Raw genomic sequence first — 24380 nt, 5'->3', positions numbered from 1 at the left:
CTGGTTACGTTAAAACGTAACAGCGTTCATTGGTGATGATAATTTCAAAACAAACAAAACATACACAGGGGTTTTCTGTACAGGTTAAACTGTCTTCTAGCTATTAGGTAGAAAAGCAATAATCATGAATACAAACGAAAATGATTATGGGTTCCAATTTCAATTTCATGCCATCTAGTGGCTTGGGATGGATTTCCGCGTAACCCTCTTTAGCAATGAATGAACTATTCTTACGATTATACGTGACAATATTATCTCAGTAAAATTCTGTCCTCGACGATGTACAGCATGGATCCACTTTTACCTTCATAATTTCTTATAACCATGAATAAGATACCAACGATTACCCCTGGGCACAGCCCTATGGACAGTTCCGTTGAAAAATGACAATTCACTAGCTTATTCATGAAAAGCTACCCTAAAAACCAACTGTGTCCTCTTGCAGCAGTTGTCTTGTTGCATTTGTTCTCATTTAAATATGGTAGTTTTGTCTCAAGCAATGCATATACTTAGAAGATCCTCCATAATAGAATACCAGAGGACTGAAAAAGCAACGCCATCAAAGTCCAGGCAAGTGGTGATGCTAAGAACCATATGAAGGGAGAAAGAGGAAGTGTGCAGCCAAACAGCCAAGACAGATAATCTTGCTGAGTCTGATTCAAGCTGATTGTGGAGTAACTACGGGGATAATAGAACACACTAAATCCTCACCAAGATTTTCTTGCCAATTTGATGTGAATAATTTGGCTTGTTTGTGTACTACAACAGCTGACCTGCTAATGTGCTGAAAACTGGATTTGGACAGGACATAAGCACAGACTTTCCATTTTGCTCTGGTAACCCACTTAGCAGAGAAAGTACAGCATCTTCCACCACATTGTTTGTCTAGGCTCCAATGCAGAGCTAGATTATCTCTGTTTTGAGTTTTATATAAAGTTTCAAAGCTCTACCACATGTAACTTGTTTTGCATTATAATCAGCCTGGTATAGCCAAAACATATAAATGTATGTGTACTGTACACATAAAAAAAAACCACTGGCTTCATAGATCCTCATTTGTTTCTCAGTGCCAACATAAGGTCATACAAACACAGAAGAGCAAGTTCAGACCAAGCAAACACTTATTTTTTATAACATCTTTCCAAGGCCAATTTACAGTTCAATAAAGTAGGATGCATTGGCAATGGCCTGCAGTATGTTACAAGGCAAAGCTTCTGCAAGCAAACATGGGCAATCCCCCCACCCCCCAAATTAGAGAGAAACAACAAAAAACTGGTTAAAATAATAAAGATCAGGTAGAATGAAGATTATATCTGTACATTTGCTATCACCTGTGAATTTTGATCACTGCCCCACTTTATTTACAGTACAAGGAAAAAGGAGTGACAATTTGCACATTTTTTCTGACATTTCGTTGTATCTTGTCCAGCATCTGAATTCATATTAATCCTGTGAAAGGTTTGGAAAACAGAGCATAACCTCACTGAATTTGATGAATATAAACATTCTCCCATAAATATACTGTTAAATTTTTACTATGAACTAAATTAATACAATATAACAAGGCAACTACATATATCAAGCAGTACAAAGACACTTTCTCATGATGTCAACGTTTTGGAAATCGCTGTTTGGTGTAGAGCTTAGAGTGCTGAAGAAGTTTTCCCCCATTGTCCTTTCCCCCAATGTATAACTGGCACAACAGACTATTATTTTAAAGCAATTTTGATTAGGCCCCATTTTTTCTCCCCAATTTGAATAGCCCAATTATAACTGTATGCTTGTCCCATTGGTGCATCTACCCCCAATTGGACAATCTAAAGGAAGTGCACTGTAGCACCCTCATTCACTTAAGTGTGTGTAGCCATATACTGGCACTTTCCTTATTGCAATCCAGCTGAGCTGTGCAGTTTCTGTACTTGAGGATTGTTCAACTAGCAACGGTAAATAACTAATCGAAGCAAGGCATGACCCAGATAGTTGCATCCTCCCTCCCTGGGTATTGCTGTGAGCAGCTATGGGGTGCCCCCTGGTGCTCCCGGCCACAGTTAGCACCCGCATAGCCCAGATTTTATTGGGACCAAATTGTACATCAGTGCTCTACTAAGGTCAGCTGGATATGGAACACTGTAAATACACCCAGTTTTAAATCTTAACAAAAACACCTTAAGGATGACTGTCGGTCTGAAGAGCTGGAATAGAGGCAAATAAAAACTCATACTGGGGGAACCATAGACAACATCACCGGTGTTTTTAACTTTTAAAACCCACAACAGCTTTAAAGGTTCCAGTTATACCTCTCACTACATGATGTTCTTTTGTATACTTTAAAGAATACAGCCATAGCAGATATTTGGGAGTGCTTGAAGAAAAAAATATCTTAAGTGATTCAGTGTATGAACAGAAACGGTGATTTAGAGTATCAATTCGAAAAGTCAAATTCTCCATCTGTTCAGGCACAAGTCCGAAACCACAGCCTTCGCCAATTATACACATGCAGATTTAGTGTTTTTCAGTTGTTCTAAAATCATGCAAAACTTATTTTTTTAAAACCATATCAATATACATAATATACATAGTTCTTGTTATTATAAACATGAAAACCATGGTGGTAAACTGTAATTTTAGTTCTCTCACTAAACAGATGTTCATGCCCCACAAAGAACATGTGTGTTCATTTTGGCTGAGAATAATGATCTGTGTATATTGCACATTCAACTAATATTATTTTTTAAAAATCAGATCATGATATCATGAGCAATAACATTAAAATGTACTTCCAACACACCAGACTAGTATAGACTGCTATAATAAAGACTGCACATAATAACCAAAACAAAGTACCTTTCAACTTCAAGGAAAACATTCATGTGCTACATTGGTCATCACTGAGAATGTATTCTGTACTGCAGATGTGGACTCTGGCCATTAGGAACAATACCAGTGAGTCAATCTGGGCAACAACAAATAAGTGTTTTGTGCATTTAAAACTGAAAAGTGTCCATGGGGTGACCCAAATAGGCGTGTCAACTTCACAGAAGATAGAAACAGGCTGAACGCAGATTGTTTTTAGATGACCAGAAAGTGTAAGGCTTCCACTACTTCTCCACCCTCTTGTTGGTTGGAGTTTAGAAGGAAGGTTCACAGAAGGGCCAATAAGATCAGGTCATGCAGTAAAAGAATAATTATTTGGCCAATGAAAACACACCTTCATTTTGATGCTGTGCAGGATGGTACAAGGCCCTGTTTTTTTGCTGCAATCTGCAAATCCTCTGTTTTCAAATGGTAGCACACCTTGAACAAGGTGGGTTGTTTGACCTCATCATTTCTGATTTCACATAAGTCCTATGTAACAGACAAAATTTAATTATGGACCAAAACCTCAACAGAACGTTCTGTTCTCTTGCAATCAGAGCAGACACACAAACCCTTCAGTGTAGGTGCACAACATTTCTCCAGTTAAGTCTCCTCGAGTGCGAAACTGTCACTCCTTGAGGACGATCATTCACAGGACGAAGAAAAAACGAGAAACTCAGATAAAGAGCTTATTGCAACATGACATTTTTTCCCCCCAAACAAAATCAAATACAGTAACAGAAACCATAATAAAATATTTGTGTACAATATTCCATGGCTTAAGGTTCAAAGGATATACAATAAATGGACCAAACTAACCAAACAAACCAAGTATACAACATATCCCTGCACAAAGTGAAATATGGACAGACATTAGAGGCTCCACCATACAAGGCCAAGGCTGAATAATTTCACATCTCATGCCTGGCTGTTGAATATCCTTGGATGAGGAAGGGATAGGGGTTTCCATGACGACTTCATTTACAAACACACATCTGTGTGTCTTATCTCGCCTTGGCAAAGACCTCTCTGTGATGTCGCTGACTGTGGGAGAGGCTATACAGCTGACGTGGCGAGGACACATTTTGTGACCAACCAGGAGAGGACACATCATACAGCCAACTATATGGCAACACATTGCAATGCCTCCTCCCCCTTCTCCATCGTCACTTCATGTTTCAGTTTCGTTTTTTTATTTATTTTTTTGGTCTGGCGTGTAAGAAGCAGATTCAAGTATTTCCCCATTTGATAGGAGCTTGGTGTGTCAGGGTGGGAGACAAAAGGAGGCCCGGGATCCTGTCTGCGTTTCCTACTTCCCCCCGTACATCCTCTCTATGTCCTCCTGGTAGTGTGACTTCAGCTCCTTCCTCTTCAGCTTGAAGGCGTCGGTGACCAGGCCCGTCTCCGGGGTCCAGGGCTCCGCGCTGAGGCGGATCTTTCTGGGGATCTCGAAGCGCTCCAGCTTGGCTGCGGGGAGGGACGGAGGGAAAGACAGAACAGAACACGCGTCACGCTCGAGAAACAGGAAGCGCGCAACGACGGCCAGAGCGGGGAAAACGCGTCGCGGCGAGAACAGACGACGACAACGCTTCGCTGCCGAGACAGGAAAGACATTTGGCCCACAGGAAAGGAAAGGATTCGTAAGTGGGGGAGGGGGGAGGAATCACAGCCAGAAGAGGAACAGCTAGTGTGTAGGAGGTGAGCAGCCATATGGAGACCTTAGGCAGGATGTGCCCTCGGTGGCTGGGGCCTGATTAACATCTCTGCTGAGGCATGGGTTTGTGACAGGCCGGAGGCCCCCCAGGGGGCTGTCCCTCACCTCCGATGGCGGCCTCTGTGATGATCCTCAGCACCTCCTTCTCCATCTCGGGGTTATTGCAGATCTCCTCCCAGGAGCCCTGAACCCCTCTCTGATGCGCCAGGGCCAGCAGCTGCTTCTGATTTGGCACCACGAAGCTTATCACGTAGGACTCCTCACTACAGAGACAGAGAAAGGAAAAGGGCAAGAGAGCTCATTCAGTGGAGACCTAAAATATTCTAGAAGACCCACAATGAAATATAAAGGTAGACATACAATCATGCAGCTGCAGACCCTTTCACATATAAAAAACACTGCATAAATATCAACATCTCCAAATCGTTGGATGGAGGGGAATCACAACTGCATTCACATTCTTACAGCTAACCCAGAGGCTGCGCAGAAATTGCAAACTGAACAGAACTGCCAATTAAATGACATTTTCTTGTGTTTTTCCTCTTGTGGTTACTGGATTCTGCTGAATGGAGCAGTTTTCCCAAGGAAAGCACCGGAACAGAGATAAAAAGTAAGATAAGAAAGGGCCATTTGGCCCATCTTGGCTCATAAATTGCCTTGATCTAAAATAAGCATAGCCTGTGAGAGGAGGGGGTATTATAGCAGCCACAGGCAGTAACTTTGAGCCACTGATTTTTAGTGCAGTTGCATATTTTCCCCCAGTTTGAATGAAGGCATCATCCTGAGTTTTGTGGCTATTTAATGGAAGAACATGTGATGTATCACTAGTCAGGTTTGACTGCTTGGCCCTGGTGCAGACTTAATCTCAGGTTTGCATTTACACTAGTAGGGATGAGTATCGTATAGATTGAGCTAATACCGGTGCTACAATGATGCTTTAAAAATGGGTACCGGCGTCTAAATGCTTTGCTTTTGACATTTTGACCGAGTTTAACGTTAGCTACCTTTGCTAACGATACCAGCTGTCACCCAGTTGACACAGCGAGTGTAACGTTAGCTAGTGTAGGCGTGTGGCGCTAAAATCCGTGTGATTTGGTCCGGTAGGTACCGGTCGTATGGGAACCGGTGCCATGGTGGTCCCGGGTTTTGGTACCCAAACTCTGGTCACTAGACCGTTGATCGCGATGCTCGTACGCGTGTGTCTTGCAGGTGCCGCGGCGGCCCACCTGTTGGCGTAGGCGCAGATGTTGTCGATGAAGGGGCAGTTCTTCAGCACGGCCTCCACCTTCCCCAGCGACACGTACTCCCCGGCCTGCAGCTTCACCAGGTCCTTCTTCCTGTCTGTGGGGGGACAGAGCAAGATCGCTGGCTGAATCCTGAGGAACCACAGCCGCCATAAACGCAGCGACCGGACTGGCCCGGAGGCCCCCCTCCTCACCTATGATCTTCAGGCAGCCGTCGGGGTGGAACTGGCCGATGTCCCCCGTGCAGAACCAGCGCTGGCCCGTCTCGTCCAAGAAGAAGTCCTCGCGGTTCTTGGTCTCGTTCTTGTAGTAGCCCATGGTGACGTTCGGACCTCCGATCAGGATCTCCCCGCGGGGGTGGGGCCTGTCTGTGCTGTAGTAACCCCCTGGAGAAGAGACAAGGGCAAGGGTTAGAGGACGGGATGTCCTGCGGGAACACAGGCAACCGCTTCAAGGATGAAAGTAAAACTCAGACACTGCACGTTTGCTTATGCCGTGTGTTTGTCACCAGTGGAGAGTATAATTACTGTTAGACAAGGGAAGTGCAAACAGCACTAGTTAACACACCGGAGGTCATTTAAGATTATTTGTGCCGAGGCACTGGAGCCCCTATCCCAGAAGCACTCACCCTCCTCCCAGTCCTTCAGGGTGATCTCGGAGCAGATCAGGGGCGCGCCCACCCTTCCGGTGCTGTAGTCCCACTCTGGAACACAGGAACACGCGTGACGTTAGCACGCCCACCTCAGCGCGGCTAGGCAGCGCCTCGCCAGGAACAGACAGCCAGGGCACACGTTAGCGAGCCATCAGGAAGCAGCACGTGTGCCGCCCCCCCTCCTTTACCGCCTCCATTTATTTATCCTTCTCAAACATCCCCCTCTCTCTCTTACACCCTCCCTCCGGGGCTCTGCTTCCACCCCCTTACGGCTGGTTTTCTGTCTCCCGTCCAGCTCGGTCTCTCGCTCGCTCACTCACTCACTCTCGCTCACTTGCTGTTTGTCTCTTGTTCTCGCTCGCTCAATCACTCACTGTGGCTCGCTCTCTCTCTCGCTCAATCACTCACTGTGGCTCGCTCTCTCTCTCGCTCGCTCACTCACTGTGGCTCGCTCTCTCTCTCGCTCGCTCACTCACTCACTGTCGCTCTCTCTCTCGCTCGCTCACTCACTGTCGCTGATGGTGCCCGCCCCGCAGGTCTCGGTCAGGCCGTAGCCCTGCCCCACGGGGCAGCAGAAGCAGATGTTCATGAAGCGCTGCGTGGCGGCAGACAGGGGCGCCCCGCCCGACAGCAGCACCCGGATCTTCCCGCCCAGCAGGGAGCGCACTTTCCTGAACACCAGACTGGAAGGACACACACACAGACACACACACACACACACCGACAAGTGCACACACAGACACACACAAGCAAAGAGAAGTCAGTTCATGTATGGAAAGGTTAAAAATTATTCTTCATATTGATCTGTTGATTTTAAGAGGTTTATGTAATCAAGGCTCATGGTAGTCCGAACACTAAGTTCGCTCACAACGTTCTGAACACTGTACCTTCTTTGGAAAAAACAAAAACCACTTCTACGCCATCTTGGTTTATGTGTTTGTAAATTTTAATTCCTTCCCTTTTTATATTAAAAAAAAAAAAAAAAAAACTTGGTACGAGACACGTCCCAGCACACAGTGACAAGGTAAACATTCTTATATGAATTTCCTGGTAATATTAAAAACTCATTTTTAAAAGCTATTATCCTATCCATGATTAATTTCTTTAAACAGCTAGGCCTACCGATATCTAATAACTGATAACCTACATAAATATATTACCTAATTTAAATTAATGCTAATTTAATTTATGTTTCTAAAATAATTAACCAAACAATGAGTGAATAGAAATATGCCTGCATAACACTGTGTAAAACTGTAGCAGTTGTGCATCAGTTGCGCTGTTTGGAACATCGTGATTAGCTTCAGAATGATGTTCGTAACACTGAGAGGCAATATGGCATTCTGAACACAGGGAAGCAGTGGAGTTCTTTATTTCTTTTAACCGTAATTATTGGTCCAAGTCACATCAATCAAAGTGTTGTCTTGGAGAGCTAATAAGCAACCGCAATCATAAACCTCATTCATCAGAAGAAATGAACATCAACTTCTGAAGCGGTCACCTCCCTACGTTCCGTTTGGACTAAATTAATATATTTGTTCTAATAAAGCCTTCCAATGCAGGTCTATACACTATAAGGGTTTAGATTAGAAGACATGTGGAATTATGAATGAGTGAATTTGTCGGGTGTCAGCATGTGTCTGTGTGCATGTGCGTACTCGCAGCTACGCGCGTGTCTGCATGCCATTTAGGGCGTGTGAAGCGCGTGTCCTCTGGCGCCCTCTAGCCGTACCGGTCACACAGCGGTGTGGTGTAACCCTTGGAGATCTGCTCCATCTTGTAGTTGTAGGCGAGGACGAAGAGAGTCCGCTGCAGCCGGCTCATCTCGTCCACCTTGGTCATCACGTTCTTGTAGATGCGGTCCATGATCTCCTACGAGGGTAAGGGCACACATTAATCAGCAGATACAGTAAGAGGTTTGTAAATGAATGTAAAAGACAACAGGCGACTTCATACAAATCCATTACAATAAATGTTTGCTTTCGTTTCCCATGTAAAAAAGGCGAGAGAGCTGGATTGGGTAGAAAAATATACACTCTACAGTGAGGAAAAAAAATGGAGTGCTCTCACTCTCCCTCACATGCACACACACACACACACACACACACACACACACACACCATACCGGTTCTGCTCCACACCACGCACACACACGCGCTCACACTCACACTCACAGAATCCCCTCTGGGTATGCCGCAAGAACCACCCACATGCCACTGTCATTTTCCTTCACAGGCTTCACAAAGGAATGCAGGGACATGAAAAATGCATTTCAGCTTAAAGATGAACACCTCCCTGCTATGACTCATGGGAACAAAAGCAGGGTGGATACACTACTGACTAATCAAGCCTTACCTGATAAACCGAACAGATCAATCAAAAACCTAAAAACCTACCAAACCAGGCTTTACCTGACTATTTACCATGTCAAAATATAAACGGCCACCCATCGGTAAATGTGACACGAGTTCCATTTTCTCAACAGTAAAATGCTTCCGTGGGAATTAAAGAGAACTTTAATTTGAATTCACTTTGATCTTGAATTTGGCTCAAACTTGGTGAAACCACTCAAACCTTTTGGTGGGAACGGCTGCAAAATTTTGACCACGATCGGTTTGTGCCTTCTTTAAAAGAGATCACCTCTTGAAAGCCAAGCGCCATAGTGCATCGTGGGTATGGTATTACGCTGACGTCATGCTTTAGCCGCCCGCCGCCTGCATAATTGAGGGCGGATGTCCGGTTCTGCCGTTCTTACCGGCACCGCAGCCATCAGGGTCGGCTTCAGCATGCTCGTGTCTCCTTTGCTGCCTTTCTTGATCTTTGTGGACTGTCGAGAAGAGAGAGAGAAAACAAAAAAAATCAGATGAATTACCAGTGTGGTGGAGAGATATCCATCTGTGCTGACTGCACACGTCCTTGCTAAAGCGAGAATCTGGCTCTGCTCTGAACGGCTCGCGTTCCCCTCCCTCCCTCCCTCCCTCCCTCCCTCAGTCTCTCGCTCAGGAGAGGAAATCTGTTCATTTATCTGCATCTCTGCAGTTTCGATCGCTGCCCATTGATTTCGACAGGAAAGACTACCTTACCTACAGCAGCATGAAATATCAAAAACGTTTGCAATGAAACGGCAGAACGAGGACAAGACTGAAAACCCAACAGCTGGTAAAAACATTCATAGCGCTAAGTAACGAAGACACTAACACAGACATCGCTGACATTAACACTTAAGACTGTAAACATAAAACTTAGTTGTTAAGAATAAAAACAGCTCAATGGTCGTAGATGTCCCAGCCAGTAACAGCTAGGCAGGGTATTTAGTCACATGTACGCAAACACAGCTGAAGTGGTGGTGTGCCAGGCACGGGTGCGTGGGTGAGATGGGAGGGAACGGCGCGCTCACCTGGTCGGCCAGCGTCTGGGGGGAGGAGTAGCCGATGCGACAGCCGTGAGACACGCACACCAGCTCGGCGCTCAGCTCCAGCACGTGGGCCAGCGGCAGGTACCCTATGTAGGTGTCCGTCTCCCTGCGGAGAAAGCGCAGCTTTAGCCCCATCCGTACAGGCACAGTGCTAACATTAGCATTAGCGCATTAGAACAGTGCTAATGCTAACATTAGCACATCAAAACAGTGCTAATGCTAATATTAGCATTAGCACATCAAAACAGTGCTAATGCTAATATTAGCATTAGCACATCAGAACAGTGCTAATGCTAACATTAGCATTAGTACATCAGAACAGTGCTATTAAATGTTCCATCAGACCCCTCCGACAGGGCTGGTTAGTGAACGTCTGTGAGGCTTGGGGATAAACGTGCTTGTACAGGTGTATGAACCGCTGTGTGGTGGGGTGCAGACGAAGGCGTGGGGGTACATACTCGAGGTTCGGGAGCCTCTCTGCCATGCCTGTGATGCCAGCGATGAGGTTGCTATGGGAGATCATCACGCCTTTGGGGATCCCCGTGGAGCCGCTGGTGTACATGATGACGGCTATGCTGGAGGGGATGGGCTGTATGCGCGGTCTGGACACTGCGCACAGTCAGGGAAGCGTACGTTATTCATCACGACGACCATAATTACATTTTTCTAATTAATCTCCCAAATTCCCACAGACCCATAAACACTCACTCACACACTCACACACTCACATACTCACACACTCACACACACTCACACACACACACACACTCACACACTCACACACACACTCACACACACTCACACACACTCACACACACACACACACACACACACACACACACACACACACACACACACACACACACACACACACACACACACACACACACACACACACACACACACACACACACACACACACACACACACACACACACAGGCTACAGAAAGTGCTTCGTACTGTTCTCAGGCTTGGCTCCCAGCTCCTGCACAGACGCCATGTTGTGCACCATAATGCCCCTGGGAAAGCCAGGCCATGAGGTGGGCTTATCGTCCACTACAATGATGTGCTGAAGTCTGGGCACCTCAAACAGGATGGCCTGGGAGAGGGGGAAGAGAGGGAGGGAGAGAGAATGCTTTACTCACAAGTCATGAACTCCTACTGGTGTTATGGTTACAACGATAAATACTCTTGACATTTTTATTATCTTTTAACCTCCTCTCTAAAATAATCATTATCTTCATTTATAGATGAGCATATGATTTTTATTCTGCTGGTCATTCCTTTGAATTAGTGTGAAGCTTTGTAAGCTTTTTTTCAAGGGCAAAAACAGCACTCTGAATTGAAGCTGGCAGAGAACAGGAAGAGATCCAGAAAGAACAGACAGAAATAGTCAAGCAGGAGAAAGAGAGCGAGAGGAGCGCAACTTCAGAGAAATTGCCAAATTATCCTTCACGTCTCTCCTTTAAAGAACCGGAAGAGTGGTTGCATTTTAAAGGGTGGTACTTTGAGTCCAGCGCGGCCCACCTTTAGCCGGGTCTGCAGCAGGTCTTTACTGGTGATGATGTGGGTGACCTCGGTCTCGTTCAGGCCGTGGGCGATGGCGGGTCCTCCGAGCGTGGCGTACAAGGTGACGACTGCAACAAGCACACGGCCCACAGTGAGCGTCCCGCGGCAATGGCAGCCTAGGCTGCGTGTGCTTCTGAACTGCCGTAATCGCAGAGTAAACGCTCTTATCTAATCTCACAGGCGTTATCGCACTGATAGCAAACATTACATTCTCATCTGCTAATGGCATAGGCAGGAATGGGGGTGGGGGGGAAGAGATTACTGTGCCTTGTGTGGACAGTTTTGCTTTCACCAGTCAAATCCCTTAAAAAGGACTCGCTTTAGAGCGAATGTAAACCGCACTTTGGCGCTGGGGCAAAGTCATGCGTGGTGTGTATGTACAGTACACAAAGACATGATATATGAAGTTAAACACAGGAAATTTATGTGCATGCTTGTACAATATGGTCTCTGTTTATTTTACTGTATTTTAGTCTGAGCAGTATGGACGTGTATCTATATTGTATGGACATAAATGTGTGTGTGGTGTGCGTGTGTGTGTATGAGACAGAAAGGAAGTAAAACATTTTTTTTACCATGTATTCAGTTTTTTCAGCACGTGTATATGAGAAAGAAAGGAGTGCGGATGTAAGTACAATACTTGCTTCTGTGTTTGTGTGCATGGGTGTGTGTGTGTGCGAGTATGCATGAAAGTGTGAGTGTGTGCGCGAGTGAGTTTGTGTTGTATGTGTGAGACAGAGAGGGAGTGCAGTTTTTTCAGCATGTGTATATGAGAAAGTGGATGTGGAGCATTAATACTTTGGTGTGAACATACATGTGTGCATGCGTGTATGTGTGAGTGTGTGTGCATGCGTGCGTGTGCATTTATGTATGTGTGTATGCGTGCACGTGTGAGCGTGTGCGTGTATGTATGTATGTATGTGTGTGCACACGCGTGCCTGCGCACGTGCGCTCCCCCAGCATGGCGTGCACGCCACTCACGGGGGAAGTTGTTCATGAAGCAGGCCTGGGCGGAGATGATCCACTCGGAGCGCGTCTCGCAGAAGATGGCGATGTTGTGCTGCGGCCTCTGGCCCAGCGCCGCCAGCCCGCTGCCGAAGCGCTCGGCCGCCCGGAACGTCTCCTCGTACGACAGCCAGCGGTACTCCCCCAGGATCACCTGCAGGGGGGGAGACGGAGGGGAGGGGCTCCAGTGCTGTAGACGTTCGATAGGACGTTTCGGGATGGAGAAGGCGGAGACGGAACCAGACGAACCGGCTCCGCGCGCAGAAAAGCCGCTCAGCGTGCCGGGTAAGCCCAACGCTGCCCGTGCACAGGAGGGGCAGCACAGGAAGTATATGGACACCTGATAACGCTTTAGCAGCTGCGCGGTTGTCCTTGCGTCTCGTGACTTGTTTCGGATTACACTGTTTCTCAGGTTACTCACTTACACAATCTGAGCACAGGCATTGTAGCCTACTGCACTTATCATTCCAGTCGGGGGCACGTGACAATTAACTTTGTTAGACTGACTGAACCATTTAAAATAAAGATTCAAACATCAGCAAAGCTCCTGCTCTATACCGATGTCAATAAATAGACCAACCATTGCAGCACAGAATTTAACCCAAATGTATATCATTTTAACTGTGTTTTTTCAACATAGGTAATTTTTGCTATAATCTAGCTCAGACAGAATCTTTCGATATTTTGTCAGGAATCGTATATGCCCTTCTTGGCAGAAGAAAACTAGCATTAGAACTGACATTCCTAGTGTTTGTATTCCCAACACTTCCCTGCTCCTGTTGTGTCAAAGCACTACTATTGTCAGTAAACATCGTTCTGGCAGCGTGCGGGTAAAGAAGGCGTCTCCTACGGCTATTTAAAATCTCTCGGGCATCTCTCCACAGAGGAAACCCAGCACACCGCATTTAAATAGCACGGCCATTGTGGCCGCTCCTCCAGCCTTTGCGGACCGACAGAGACTGCCAGAATGTTTAATGCTCAAGTTTAATAATTTAAGCGAAACGAAGCTGCCGCACTGTCAAGGTTCGGTGCGCAAAATGTGTGTATTATTTAAAACGGTTCGGCAAACGGCTGGCTTCGTCTGGCGGCGGCTACTTTTCTTTTGGTTTATGTTCCGCCAGCCGGCACCTCCGTGACCCAGGCGCGCGTTACTCTCGTTCAAAAAATAAGGTTTAATAATTTGACACTTCTTGCTTCACTGCACACCATACTTCCCATCACCCCGATGAGACCATACACTCTCACTTCCTTTCAGGTTTAGTGCAGCACATTTTAAATGGTTTATATGGAATTTCTCAGCTGCAAGTGAAGACAACCCTCCACAGCAACATTTGGGATCCATGTTGTATGTACACTGACCTCATCTAGGATCCCACCTTAAACACCCTCCAAGCCCCTCAACACCCTCAATATTAACCACATCCCCACCCACCCAGCTCCACCTGCCCTCAGTACTAACCACACCCCCAACTCCCAGCTCAATCTCCCCTAAATATTAACCAAACCCCCACCCTCCCACCCACAGCTCCCCTCAGTACTAACCCCAGCCCCACCCTCAGTAACACCCACGTCCCCTCCCCCAGACCCACCTTCTTAAAGACCTTCCCGTTGGGCTGGGGCTCGTCCTCCTCGCTGATCACCTCCCGGGTGCCCAGGCAGTGGCGGCGGGGGAATCGGCGCACGGCGTACTCGAACACCTTGTCCAGCGTGTCGCAGGCCGGGTGCAGCGTGGACGCCAGCCGCTGCATGGCGTTGGTCGCCCGGTACGGGCCCGCCGGCCGGCCGCTGGCGGACCGCGCCTTCGCCCGCTTGGCCCGCTCCAGGTTGGCGCTGGCGCCCGACAGCAGGTACCAGGGCAGGAAGGTGAGGACCGAGTAGAGCCAGACCACCGAGCGGAAGACCTGCAGCAGCAGGGGGTTGATGTCCTCCTTCAGCCTCATTCTTGGGGCGGGGCGGGACGGGATAGGGCGGGGCTGGGAAGGGGCACGAGAAGGGCGGCGCAGGAGAGGTGTGGAGGAGAGACGCTCGTCTCCTCTGTTCTTCCACTGAGGTTTCTGAGACGAAAACTGCTCTTCTTCACACAGTCAGAGAGACCCTGCAGAGGTTCTGCTTTTTGGTTCCCGACTTAATCCTCCCCCACAGTTTTTACTTCCGCTGAATGTCAGTCCGTCTTTCTGTCTGTGTGTCCATTGAGCCCACAGGGAAACAGTACTCCTGTAACAGGCGGACACATCACACAACATCAGCCATGATTGTACAGATGAACAGTAAAGCACCAGACCAGACCTGGGTCAAATACGTATTTGTTTTGGATTCAAACACTTTTCTATTCTCTCTTGATCTAGCCTGGAGTAATTGAGCCTGCCAATATGACCAGAAGGCGGGGTTTGCACTTTATGAGAGTATTTAATTGGTTCCAATACACCAGACAAGAGCAACAAAGCGTAGAAAAGTATTTGAATCCAAAACAAATATGCATTTGACTCAGGTCTGTACCAGACACACACAAACCAAACCATTTCTAACAATAGGCAGCAGTTAACTCATATTGCTTATTTAAGGACTTCACGAGAGTTTACATGCAAAAACATAAAGAGTTTGGAGAACAGATGAGTGACTACTTCAAATGATTAATAAGATCCAGCTACATCTTCACTTTGAGGTCTGACGGTATGCAGGCAGGTATGCATGCAATGACACAAATGACAAAGAGAGACATGTAGCTGCCTGACTCTCTGCCTGTCCTAGTTAATTACATAAGCTGCTGTTTCAGTGTGTCCACATCAGACCCATGTGCCACTACTATAGCTGGGCTAGAGACATTAGAAATGAGACCAAACCGGTCAAGCACGTAACAGGGAACAAACCCAATGGGAACAAACTGCATTTTTTGAACAAAGTGAAAACTGTTCATTGGTGTGCCTGCCATGAGAGACGGTTGTGTGTGTGATTGCTCTGTCTGAGCATGTGTGCGTTTCTCTGTGCATGTGTGTGTGCATTTGTGCGTTTCTGTATGTGTCTGTATGCGTTTCTGTACGTATGTGTGTGTTTCTGGTCATGTTCCTCCACGTATGTGTATTTGTGTGTATTTGTGTACGTGTGTGTGTGTGTGTGTGTGTGTGTGTGTATTTGTGTGCTACGGCGTGTGTGTGTATTTGTGCGTTTCTGTGTGTATGTGTGTGTTTCTGTGCATGAGCGTTCCTGTGCGTGCGTGTATATTTATTTGTGTGTGTGTGTGTATTTGTGTGCTACGGCGTGTGTGTGTGTGAGTTTGAGCAGAGCAGCCTGCGGTGCTGATCTCCAGTCAGCCCACACCCCCCCTCACCGCCGCAATGCCGTAAATCCAGACTCAGGCTGAAAATGACAGACTACACTTTAGCGCATGCAAATGTCATTTCCCTGGTGTACCGTGCACACAGAGTTCACGTTACCACTGCGGCGCACGTGCTGGAGCCAACACCCCATGCGCGTAGACAAGACTTCATCAGACCTGAACTCCAGACAGCCTAGTCTACACCAAGTCATTCATTAAAAGGGAAAAAAAACATCAACCACAAAAAAGTTCCGCAAGGTTAAGGGACTGCACCAAAGATGGCCGACAGAGTCACCATGAGCGTGCCTCCGCACGTCCCGCAGCATCAGCAGGTGAAGGGTTACTGAAAACACCTTGCTTCAGTGGTTCCCACATCCCCCGCGAGGGGTGTAGGGTTACAGCAGGTGTGCTCGGTTACCCGGCTCCCTCCGGCTCGCGGCTATTTCTGGAGTCCCGCTTCGGCCGAAGGTCGGCGCGCGCGGGGATCGATCGGCCGGGACGTTAAAGAGCTCCAAACTTGGGCTCGCGGTCGGGGAATGGCGCAGAGGCGCCCGCAGGCTCGTTCAAGAGCTCGCCGTTACACATGGGCTGTGCTGAGAAGAAGCAGTAGTATCCTTTGTTCAGTCACTTATTGACTATTGGAGCAGTTCCTGCAGTAACAACATCCCACCTATAGAGGCAGTAGATCAAAGTCCAGCAGGGGAGTAGCACTACGAACAGTCCCTGTCCGATTCTTTGTGCATTTATTACACTTCCCCCGTTCACATTTAATTATCTGGTGTGAGTTGTCAGCTCTGCCCGCAGTCACAGTCGTCACTACCGCACAGAGAATTTTACGGTTCCGTTCGGAAGAGGCCTCTTGTCTTGAGCCGACAGAGCGAGGTAAAGGTGCGGCACCTCGGCCGGAATGCAGCAGCGAGCGAGCGAGCGAGCTCACGCCAAGGGGCAGGAGGGAGCGAACGCGCAGCAGCCTCCGCACCACGCCATCGATAAACGATGCCTGAGTGACAGCCAGAACCCCGCAACCCATTTCCTTCAGCAGACCAACGTGGCTGCGCCTGCGGGCTACGAGGGCTCTGGCGTCCCATAATACAATGGTCATTCTCATCCCTGATCTTATCACAGAGCCAAATGCTCTCATGATAAGCCATCAGGATCTCGTTCAAATGGAAGGAATTGCCTGTGCGGACCCGGAATTGGATTACCTTGCATTTCCATCAAAGGGTCGTCTGCCACTCTGATTGGCTGGAGTCAGGTCATGTCCCAGTCTTGCCTTATGACAGGGGCTTTATTTGTTTCAGGCAAGAATAGGCAGCGAGAGAGTATGATATGAAGACACAGAAACCAACACTGTGGGTGACAGTCAGGACTAGTACAGATCTGCTCTGATTAGAATTACAGCCAAGGCCCTTCTCCTCCTGACTGCATTTCCTCAAACAAACACATACAACACACAAGCTTATGCAGTTGCACATAGTCTTTTTATCAGCCAACATCCATACCTCCTTATGGCTGAACAGGGCTGGGCTTGGGTAGTAGACAGGACTAGTGGACTTCGCTAGTAGACAGGACTAGTGGACAGCAGATAGAAAACGCCTACCCGGTAAATGGTAGTTGTGGCAGAGGGGTGGTGCTCACAGGTATGGAATGCGGTTGCAATGTTCACGCAGATGTGCTGAGGAAGGAGAGCAAGCCACAACTTGCCCTCAATGATCTGGCCACAGCTCCTGAACACCTCTCAGCTTCCCCAAAAGAAAAGGACATGGGTGTCTATGCTGCAGTTGCACGCTCCCAAAATCCCCCCCCATCAACTTCTCCATCACTGCTCACCAGACCTGGGTCAAATACATATTTGTTTTTGATTCAAATACTTTTCTGCGCTCTATTGATCTTGCCTGAGGTAACTGAGCCTGCCAATATGACCAAAAGGGGTTTGAGAGTATTTCATTGGTTCCCATACACCAGACAAGATCAGTAAAGCGTAGAAAAGTATTTGAATCCAAAACAAATACGTATTTGACCCAGGTCTGCTGCTGACCTTGGCCTGTCACTTCCCTCCATGACTCTCGGCCTCTGATTAAATACAGGAAACAAGCCTTTGTACGTTTGCTTTCCCGTGTTTGGTTAGCGACCGCTTTGGGTTGGCCTTCTCTTCAACCCATCAAGGGGAAAGGAAAAGGATCTGGTCTTTCTGGTGTCCATTACTCAATTTGTGCCATGCTAGATGAACAGACCAACAGCCCCATCCCACACATGTCATGACTGCTAAAACCAGTCTTTTGTAAATGAACACACAACCACTTATTACCTAGAAAACAATAAAACATGAAGAGGAGCAGTGTACAGTTGCTCGAGGCACTACGGAGGTCTGTGAAACCAGTTGGACTACAAAACCGTTTTCGCGAAATGGAAACCGTCTCAGTACCAGCGAGCAAGATTCACCACATATCTGTCGGGAAAAAATTAAAGCAAGTCATCGTTGTGGAAGAAAGCCAGTCCATATTTACAAAGTGGAAATTAATGAATGTGCTTTAGTATTCAAATTCGGGACTGCGGGAAAACGCGTGGAGAATATGCAAATATGAACTATAACATGTGATTTATCAAAACGGATTGCAATTGTGTTAAAGCTAAAGGCTTTTTTTTTTAAACCAGAAAAGCTGGTCTCCATTTCCAATCATGTGGTGGTGATGTGGTTGCTCTAATTGTTGATAGTGGAAACCACAAATACATCATTTGCATCAGAGATTACAAATTCGACTAGACTAAGAGTCTTTTGGTTTGAAATAATCTAGGCTAATCAATGGGCTCATCACGTTTTGCAATACTACAGACATTGGATGAGATGAAGGACAACCAGGAACTGCACCAAACAGTCCTACACACTCTACAGTCACATGTGTAAAAAGAATTTTAATGACACTAGGGATATGTACATGCAGGGCATATTTTTCAGCTGTGCTCATTTACAATACCCCCCTAAAACAACAACTTGTGAGGATTTATTCGCTCTCAGCAAAGATGCAATTTAAATAATATATAGCCTAAACCTTATAGTTCAGGCTATCGATAGCCACTAAATTAAGATATTTTGTACGATTATGATAATATTTTAGCTCCCTTCACAGTTCTACACTATTGCATTTTTATTCCTTTCCAAAAAAATACAGAGATACTTCAAATGGCTCAAAACATGGGTTCACATTGGTTAGTTCAACCCATCTCTCGATACATGCAGTAATTCATGGTAATTTTGCAGCAGCCTTACTACATTTCCTCATATAATTTATTTATCAGCCTTTTGAAACTAGATTATTTCATGCCATAAAAGCTTTGGCATCAAGGCATTTTCAGACAGAAAAGCCATTCACTAGATGGAGGATAGGATTCCCTTTCACATCAAAGCAGTTTTCAGCTGTACTTGCACGTGCCCTTCATTTGTCCCCACACAGATAGCATTTACACCCATAGCGCTTTCCATGAAGGGCTCTACATAAGAACTGCATATTACCTACATAAACACTACATAATCATGCATTACTCTTTTCGCCAACAACACAGCCTGTCACAGCGTTTCCGATTTCACCGACCATGCCTTGTGTGGGTCTACCATGACATTGTGGTTGGGGGAACAAAATAGTGAGTGAAAAGTAGCAGGACCATGCAACATGCATGTGTCTGCACTGAATTTCCAGAGGACGTTGCAGCAATGAGTGTGACCTACAAAAATGTTTGCCCATTCCAAGTGAGGAGAAAATGCATAAACTGGAGATAAAGACTGGTTAAACAGTTGGACAGCCAACATAAAGGCTAATAATAATACAAGCAACTGTGTTGCCAACCCTACAGAAAAATTACTAAATAATCACAGGTTTTGTTAACCATTACAAAATATTTAAAGAAGAACTTACAGAATTGGCTCAAGTGTCCAAGTGGGTCTGCTCCTTCTGGATGAAACCTCCTAGTAATGCCTTTTTCATAGAACCCTTTTAAAGGGCGAGACCATCAAAGACATTGACCCGAGGAGCCCGCCTGGCTTTGTATTACTAACCCCCCCCCCACCCCCACCCAAAGGGAAAACACTGCTTAGAGAAGATTGCCTTGCCTTAAGATAGATTCATTTTAAAATCAATGTCCTGACAAGACAGCTTGCAACACGCTAGAACACGCGCTTTGTGTAATGGGTCCAGTGCTATGAGCACTAGACTACGGGTTGTTAAAAACGAACCCGTTTGACGAATGCGTCCTCCTTGTCATTGACCAGGTCACAGCAGAGCGCAGCGCACTAGAACTAACGGCACCAGATGGGCCCTGGTATTTGAACTACGCCGTCTGCACTTTGAACCCTGGCAGCAACTGGAGGAACATTCCTTTAAAAGCCAGGGCCTGCTCACAACGCAGAGGCAGACTTAGGTGAGCAGGGCAAGAAAAAGAGACACGCAGTGATGTCGATGAACCCACAACTGATACAATGGAAACGGGGTAGGTTAATTTGACACACAGCGCAACTACGTTCAGAAGGAGCAGCCGGGCCTGTGGGAATTCAGTTGAGGAGAATGATTTAGGCGGATTGACGGTTAAACTCAGGCTAAACAGGATCAGGATTTGGACTCGTGTCAAACCGAGGTACTGTTCCTGTCAAGCTGGTATGGCGACGGTACGTTTGGCGCCAAAAATACCGGCACAATTAGAGCCGCGTGAGCCGCAAAGCACATTGGCTTCATCTTTGGAGGATCCCATGCATGCCTGAGGCTAGCGCTGAATGATTCACACCGCAGACATGCTGTTGAGAAAGGTGATCCCCATAAAGATCTGTGCTAAAGGGGATGAGCAGCGTAGCTTGCCACATGGCCAATGAACCCTCAACCCTTAGAGCTCCCTGCTTCAACCATTAAATTATGTGGCGCCCACTGACATGGTCATGTGTTACAAACCAGCCCTCTAAATTCAAGAAGTCTTACTATATTTTAAGTTTAGGTAAGATGCCAATTAATTTATATTTTTACCTTATAGTTCAGGCTATTGATAGCCACTCACCAAAATATTTTGTACAATTATGATAATATTTTAGCTTCCTTCACAGTTCTGCGATTGCATTCCTGTCCGACAATATAGAGATACTTCAAATGGCTCAAAACATGGGTTCGCATGGGATAGTTCAGCTCTCTAATAACCCTAATATCCCTTAAATAATTCCCCAATTGAACTATATATACATAACTCTATATGTATACATGCACGTGTGTCTGTGCGTAGCTATATACCTTGAAGATTTTCTCAAATTCGCATGAGTTCAGATAAAATTCTTGTATGTCGCCGTTACCGGTACTTCAAAGACGGGATGTAAAGCAATGACACATTTCAGGCCATAGCGGAGACAATGGTGGCTCTCCCTCCCGCTCACTAATCACGTTGTAGCTATCATCTGTAGAAACACTGGATAACTACAATCGCTCAATTCACTAAACTGGTCGCCTGGCTAAAGGAGTGTATTCAATGTATGCATCATGCGGCCGGTCCAATGAATGCACGTCCTATTCGATGAAATACAACAAACACAAAGCCAACTGTCCATGGGCCACATCACCAGCCCGATATCTAGAAATATATACTGTGGTGAGTAGGAATCATAAAAACAGCAACGCAGTTCTAAGCTAGCGGTTTATATACCAAGTAAATGTGTCAGTGTGTCATGCTAGCAGTGACATTGAAATACTGAAATGGAGCAGCTATGTTTCTGCTGGGATTGCAGAATTGCTGTATTGTTATCTGAGTATTTTAATCACTCGACGATAAGGGACGGAAGAATGCAACGTTGTAGCTTTCTGCTCCGACAGGGTATCGCACGTTTTCGAGGTAAAGGGCAGACACATCGAAGATAATAAAGGCTTATCAGACAGTTAAAGGACATAGCCCACTGGATATATCACTTAAATGACCACGTTAGCATGCAACCTGCCCGTAGAACAACATCGTAGCACATCTGCATGACTTCCACAACGCTGGCTAGCTAAATGCTAACGCAACGGAAAATAAGGAGACATTACACACTCACCTTATTGTAAAGCTATCCCCAAACAATGGCGGCGTCAATTAAAAGCATATAAGAAATGGAACAGCGGTTGCTAGCTAGCAATCTGTCCATATATGAAAACAACTTTAAAATATATCTCGGAGAAAGGTATTACATTAAAATTCCATTCTTCTTATTGGTTGCTTGATACTAACCATCGCTATCAGCCCGGAAGTGACAGAGAAACATCACCAAGAAAGGGGCGGCTTTTTAGTCTGTGATTGGACTGCTCGAGGTGGCGCGTGCTGGGGGCTGGTCAGTGATGTCACAGAGTGGATGGACGAGGTTACTCGCGGTCACAATCGAGTCCGCGTTGTGGTCTTAAAATTATTTTGAGATTACAATACATTGTTGGCTTTCTGGGGGTAAAGAATCGTGCTTCAACGCGAAATGTAGTTAAGAAAAATCTAGTATGAAAATCTGTCTTTCAGCCAGCTGTGCATCACAATACAATAGAATCAATGGATACCGGCAATGCAGACCAATATGCTGATTTGGAGCAGGCATGAAATCAGTGAGATTAACCGAAAAAACAAAGGTTGCAAAGTAGATATCCTCCAGAGAAGTCAGGAAAATAACTATTGAACATATAGTTTTTTAGGCTATAGGTATAACAACCCAGGACGATCCTATAAAGTTTTAATAAACAATTAAAATTGTTTTTTTCAAAAGCAGATATTGCTCAAGAAACCTTAAAAAGTGAAATGTGGTGTTATGTAAGTGTATAGCTGGACAGAATGAACACGTCTCAAGGTGCCCCGTCATGATAGGTTTCGCTTTAAACAGATTTCATGTGACTGTGCCCAAAAAGAAGTAATACTAGGCCACTACTTGCGTTCTTTAGTTTCAATTCCTTGTAAAAAATTTTTTTTAAAAGGTATTACAACAGGCATTAGACACACCAAAATAATATATTGGAATACATTAAGACGATTCAAATTGCTGGTTTGCATTCAAGGTTTATATAAATCGTTATAGACTTTTGAGGATCCTATGAGAGTCACATAATCTTCACTGATTTTCATTGGTCAAATCTGATCGATTTTTTGAGGCCTTCCTCGGTTGAGCATATAGACAATAATACATCAAAGTGTTTTTTTTCCTAAACAAAATAATAATTAAAAAAATTAAATACACCATTAGTAAATGTCTAAAAATAATTCCTAACTAGCAGTTCCAAAAGTGTATCAAATAAAATAGTGTTTCGTATTATGAAAACACAGAAATGCATTTCTTGAAAAGCATTGTGTTTAGAAGTTACTTTTATGTAAATTCTTCAGGATGACTTACATGTAGCTTTTTGTGCAAATGTGTCCGCCCTGACCCTGGTCAAGTGGGAGAGACATAATGAAAACACCATTATAGGTCTAGAGTACATCACTAACTACCCTTATGACACGCTAAGCTTTGTAAAGCTTGTATTTACAATGGTCTACCAGCACACATTTTTTAACTGAAATGAAGCAATTCTATATGACCTATAAGAGAAATAATATTGAGTCAGGGCCTATCCATAACCATTGTGTCACTAGATAATCATGGAGCCAAAGTCCCCATTCATGGGTAATCTTTGTGATAGGGTTTTTGGGAAACCAGGCTCTGATTATCAATGATGCGAGTCACAAACCACAAATTGTATTTCATGTTGTTTTATTCATATATATGCTTAAAATCATAAGCAAAATTTAACAAGCAAATATGTGATGAAAACAAACAACACTTTTGCATTTACTTGTAAATAAAAGATAAGGACCAATGTTGATAGAATACATGTTAGCATGAACTTTGTAGCCTATTGAAATTAAAGGGTTTATAGGAAAGAAAAAAGTGAAGCCAGCTATTGACAAGTTCACTGTTTGACTAATTTATAGTTTACCTGAATGAACTAAGAATGCCATCTTAAACAAGGCAAGATGCTATTGGTCTATCTGATCTGGGGGTTAAAGAGCATGAATAGTCAAATCCATTAAAACCCTCAAATTTCGTGTAATCCATTAAAACCCTCACATATCTCATACATTTAATATATTTATTTAAATATCACCATCAACCACGTTGACTGAATGGCAACGACAGATAACACAGAAATTGTAGAAGTTAACAACGCGCCGCTGGTGTAGTGGTATCATGCAAGATTCCCATTCTTGCGACCCGGGTTCGATTCCCGGGCGGCGCACTCGTTTTGTTTCCCACTCTGTCTCAAAGAGCTATTACTTTGATTGTTTTTCTTACTTGTTCACGCTTTCACGTGTCGTGTCATGTCAATTGATGAACATGGGAAATCCATTTTTTACGCCTTTTAGCAAACTCAGGGGATGTGATCATTTTTATAAGGCTCATTTCTGTAACGGGCTCTTCCCGAATGAACACAATATAAAAAAGCAAGGACACAAGTCGCAAATAGAAAATACATGTATTTAAACAAAAGGTTCTCCGTTTCTTTCTAAAAAAAACAAAACGTTACGACTGGTTCCGTGTAGAATTGCAAACTATCGAAACATGTTATTTAATTTACAATTTGTGTACTGATGTGTTTAA

At 45.4% G+C, this 24380-nt stretch overlaps 1 protein-coding gene and 1 non-coding gene across 3 annotated transcripts; one reads left to right on the top strand and one right to left on the bottom strand.

Annotated features, from left to right (window-relative positions):
- Positions 1-1103: 1103 nt before the first annotated feature.
- Positions 1104-22022, bottom strand: LOC118229256 (long-chain-fatty-acid--CoA ligase 3-like). Of its 2 annotated transcripts, none has more exons than XM_035421055.1 (15): positions 21825-22022; positions 14046-14670; positions 12433-12610; positions 11410-11519; positions 10843-10981; positions 10340-10490; positions 9864-9987; positions 9222-9293; positions 8199-8338; positions 6977-7149; positions 6443-6517; positions 6009-6200; positions 5797-5911; positions 4676-4833; positions 1104-4323 (listed from the first exon to the last, which is right to left on the bottom strand). In XM_035421055.1, the coding sequence occupies exons 2-15, from the start codon at positions 14394-14396 to the stop codon at positions 4166-4168; spliced, it is 2136 nt and encodes a 711-aa protein (XP_035276946.1). In that variant the 5' UTR covers positions 14397-14670; positions 21825-22022; the 3' UTR covers positions 1104-4165. The 2 variants fall into 2 exon arrangements, with proteins under 2 accessions (XP_035276946.1, XP_035276947.1); XM_035421056.1 differs by lacking the exon at positions 21825-22022 and adding an exon at positions 19681-19704.
- Positions 22023-23947: 1925 nt separating this feature from the next.
- On the top strand, positions 23948-24018 carry trnag-ccc. The gene has a single exon. It is a non-coding gene; the product is annotated as a tRNA-Gly (tRNA).
- The last annotated feature ends 362 nt before the right edge of the window (positions 24019-24380 follow it).

The sequence above is a fragment of the Anguilla anguilla genome, chromosome 6 (assembly GCF_013347855.1).
Source record: "Anguilla anguilla isolate fAngAng1 chromosome 6, fAngAng1.pri, whole genome shotgun sequence".
Classification (NCBI taxonomy): Eukaryota; Metazoa; Chordata; class Actinopteri; order Anguilliformes; family Anguillidae; genus Anguilla; species Anguilla anguilla.
The sequence above is the reverse complement of the archived record's forward strand: the minus strand, read 5'-3'. Positions and strand labels throughout refer to the sequence as shown.

What these genes read in the sequence shown, in the direction of transcription:
- LOC118229256 (XM_035421055.1), bottom strand. Translation starts at nt 14,396, where the DNA reads ATGAGGCTGAAGGAGGACATCAACCCCCTGCTGCTGCAGGTCTTCCGC. An exon ending in ACGGGAAGGTCTTTAAGAAG is followed by an intron (nt 12,611 to 14,045) that starts GTGGGTCTGGGG and finishes CCCCCCCTGCAG; the next exon opens with GTGATCCTGGGGGAGTACCG. An exon ending in CCCAGACGCTGGCCGACCAG is followed by an intron (nt 9,294 to 9,863) that starts GTGAGCGCGCCG and finishes TCTTCTCGACAG; the next exon opens with TCCACAAAGATCAAGAAAGG.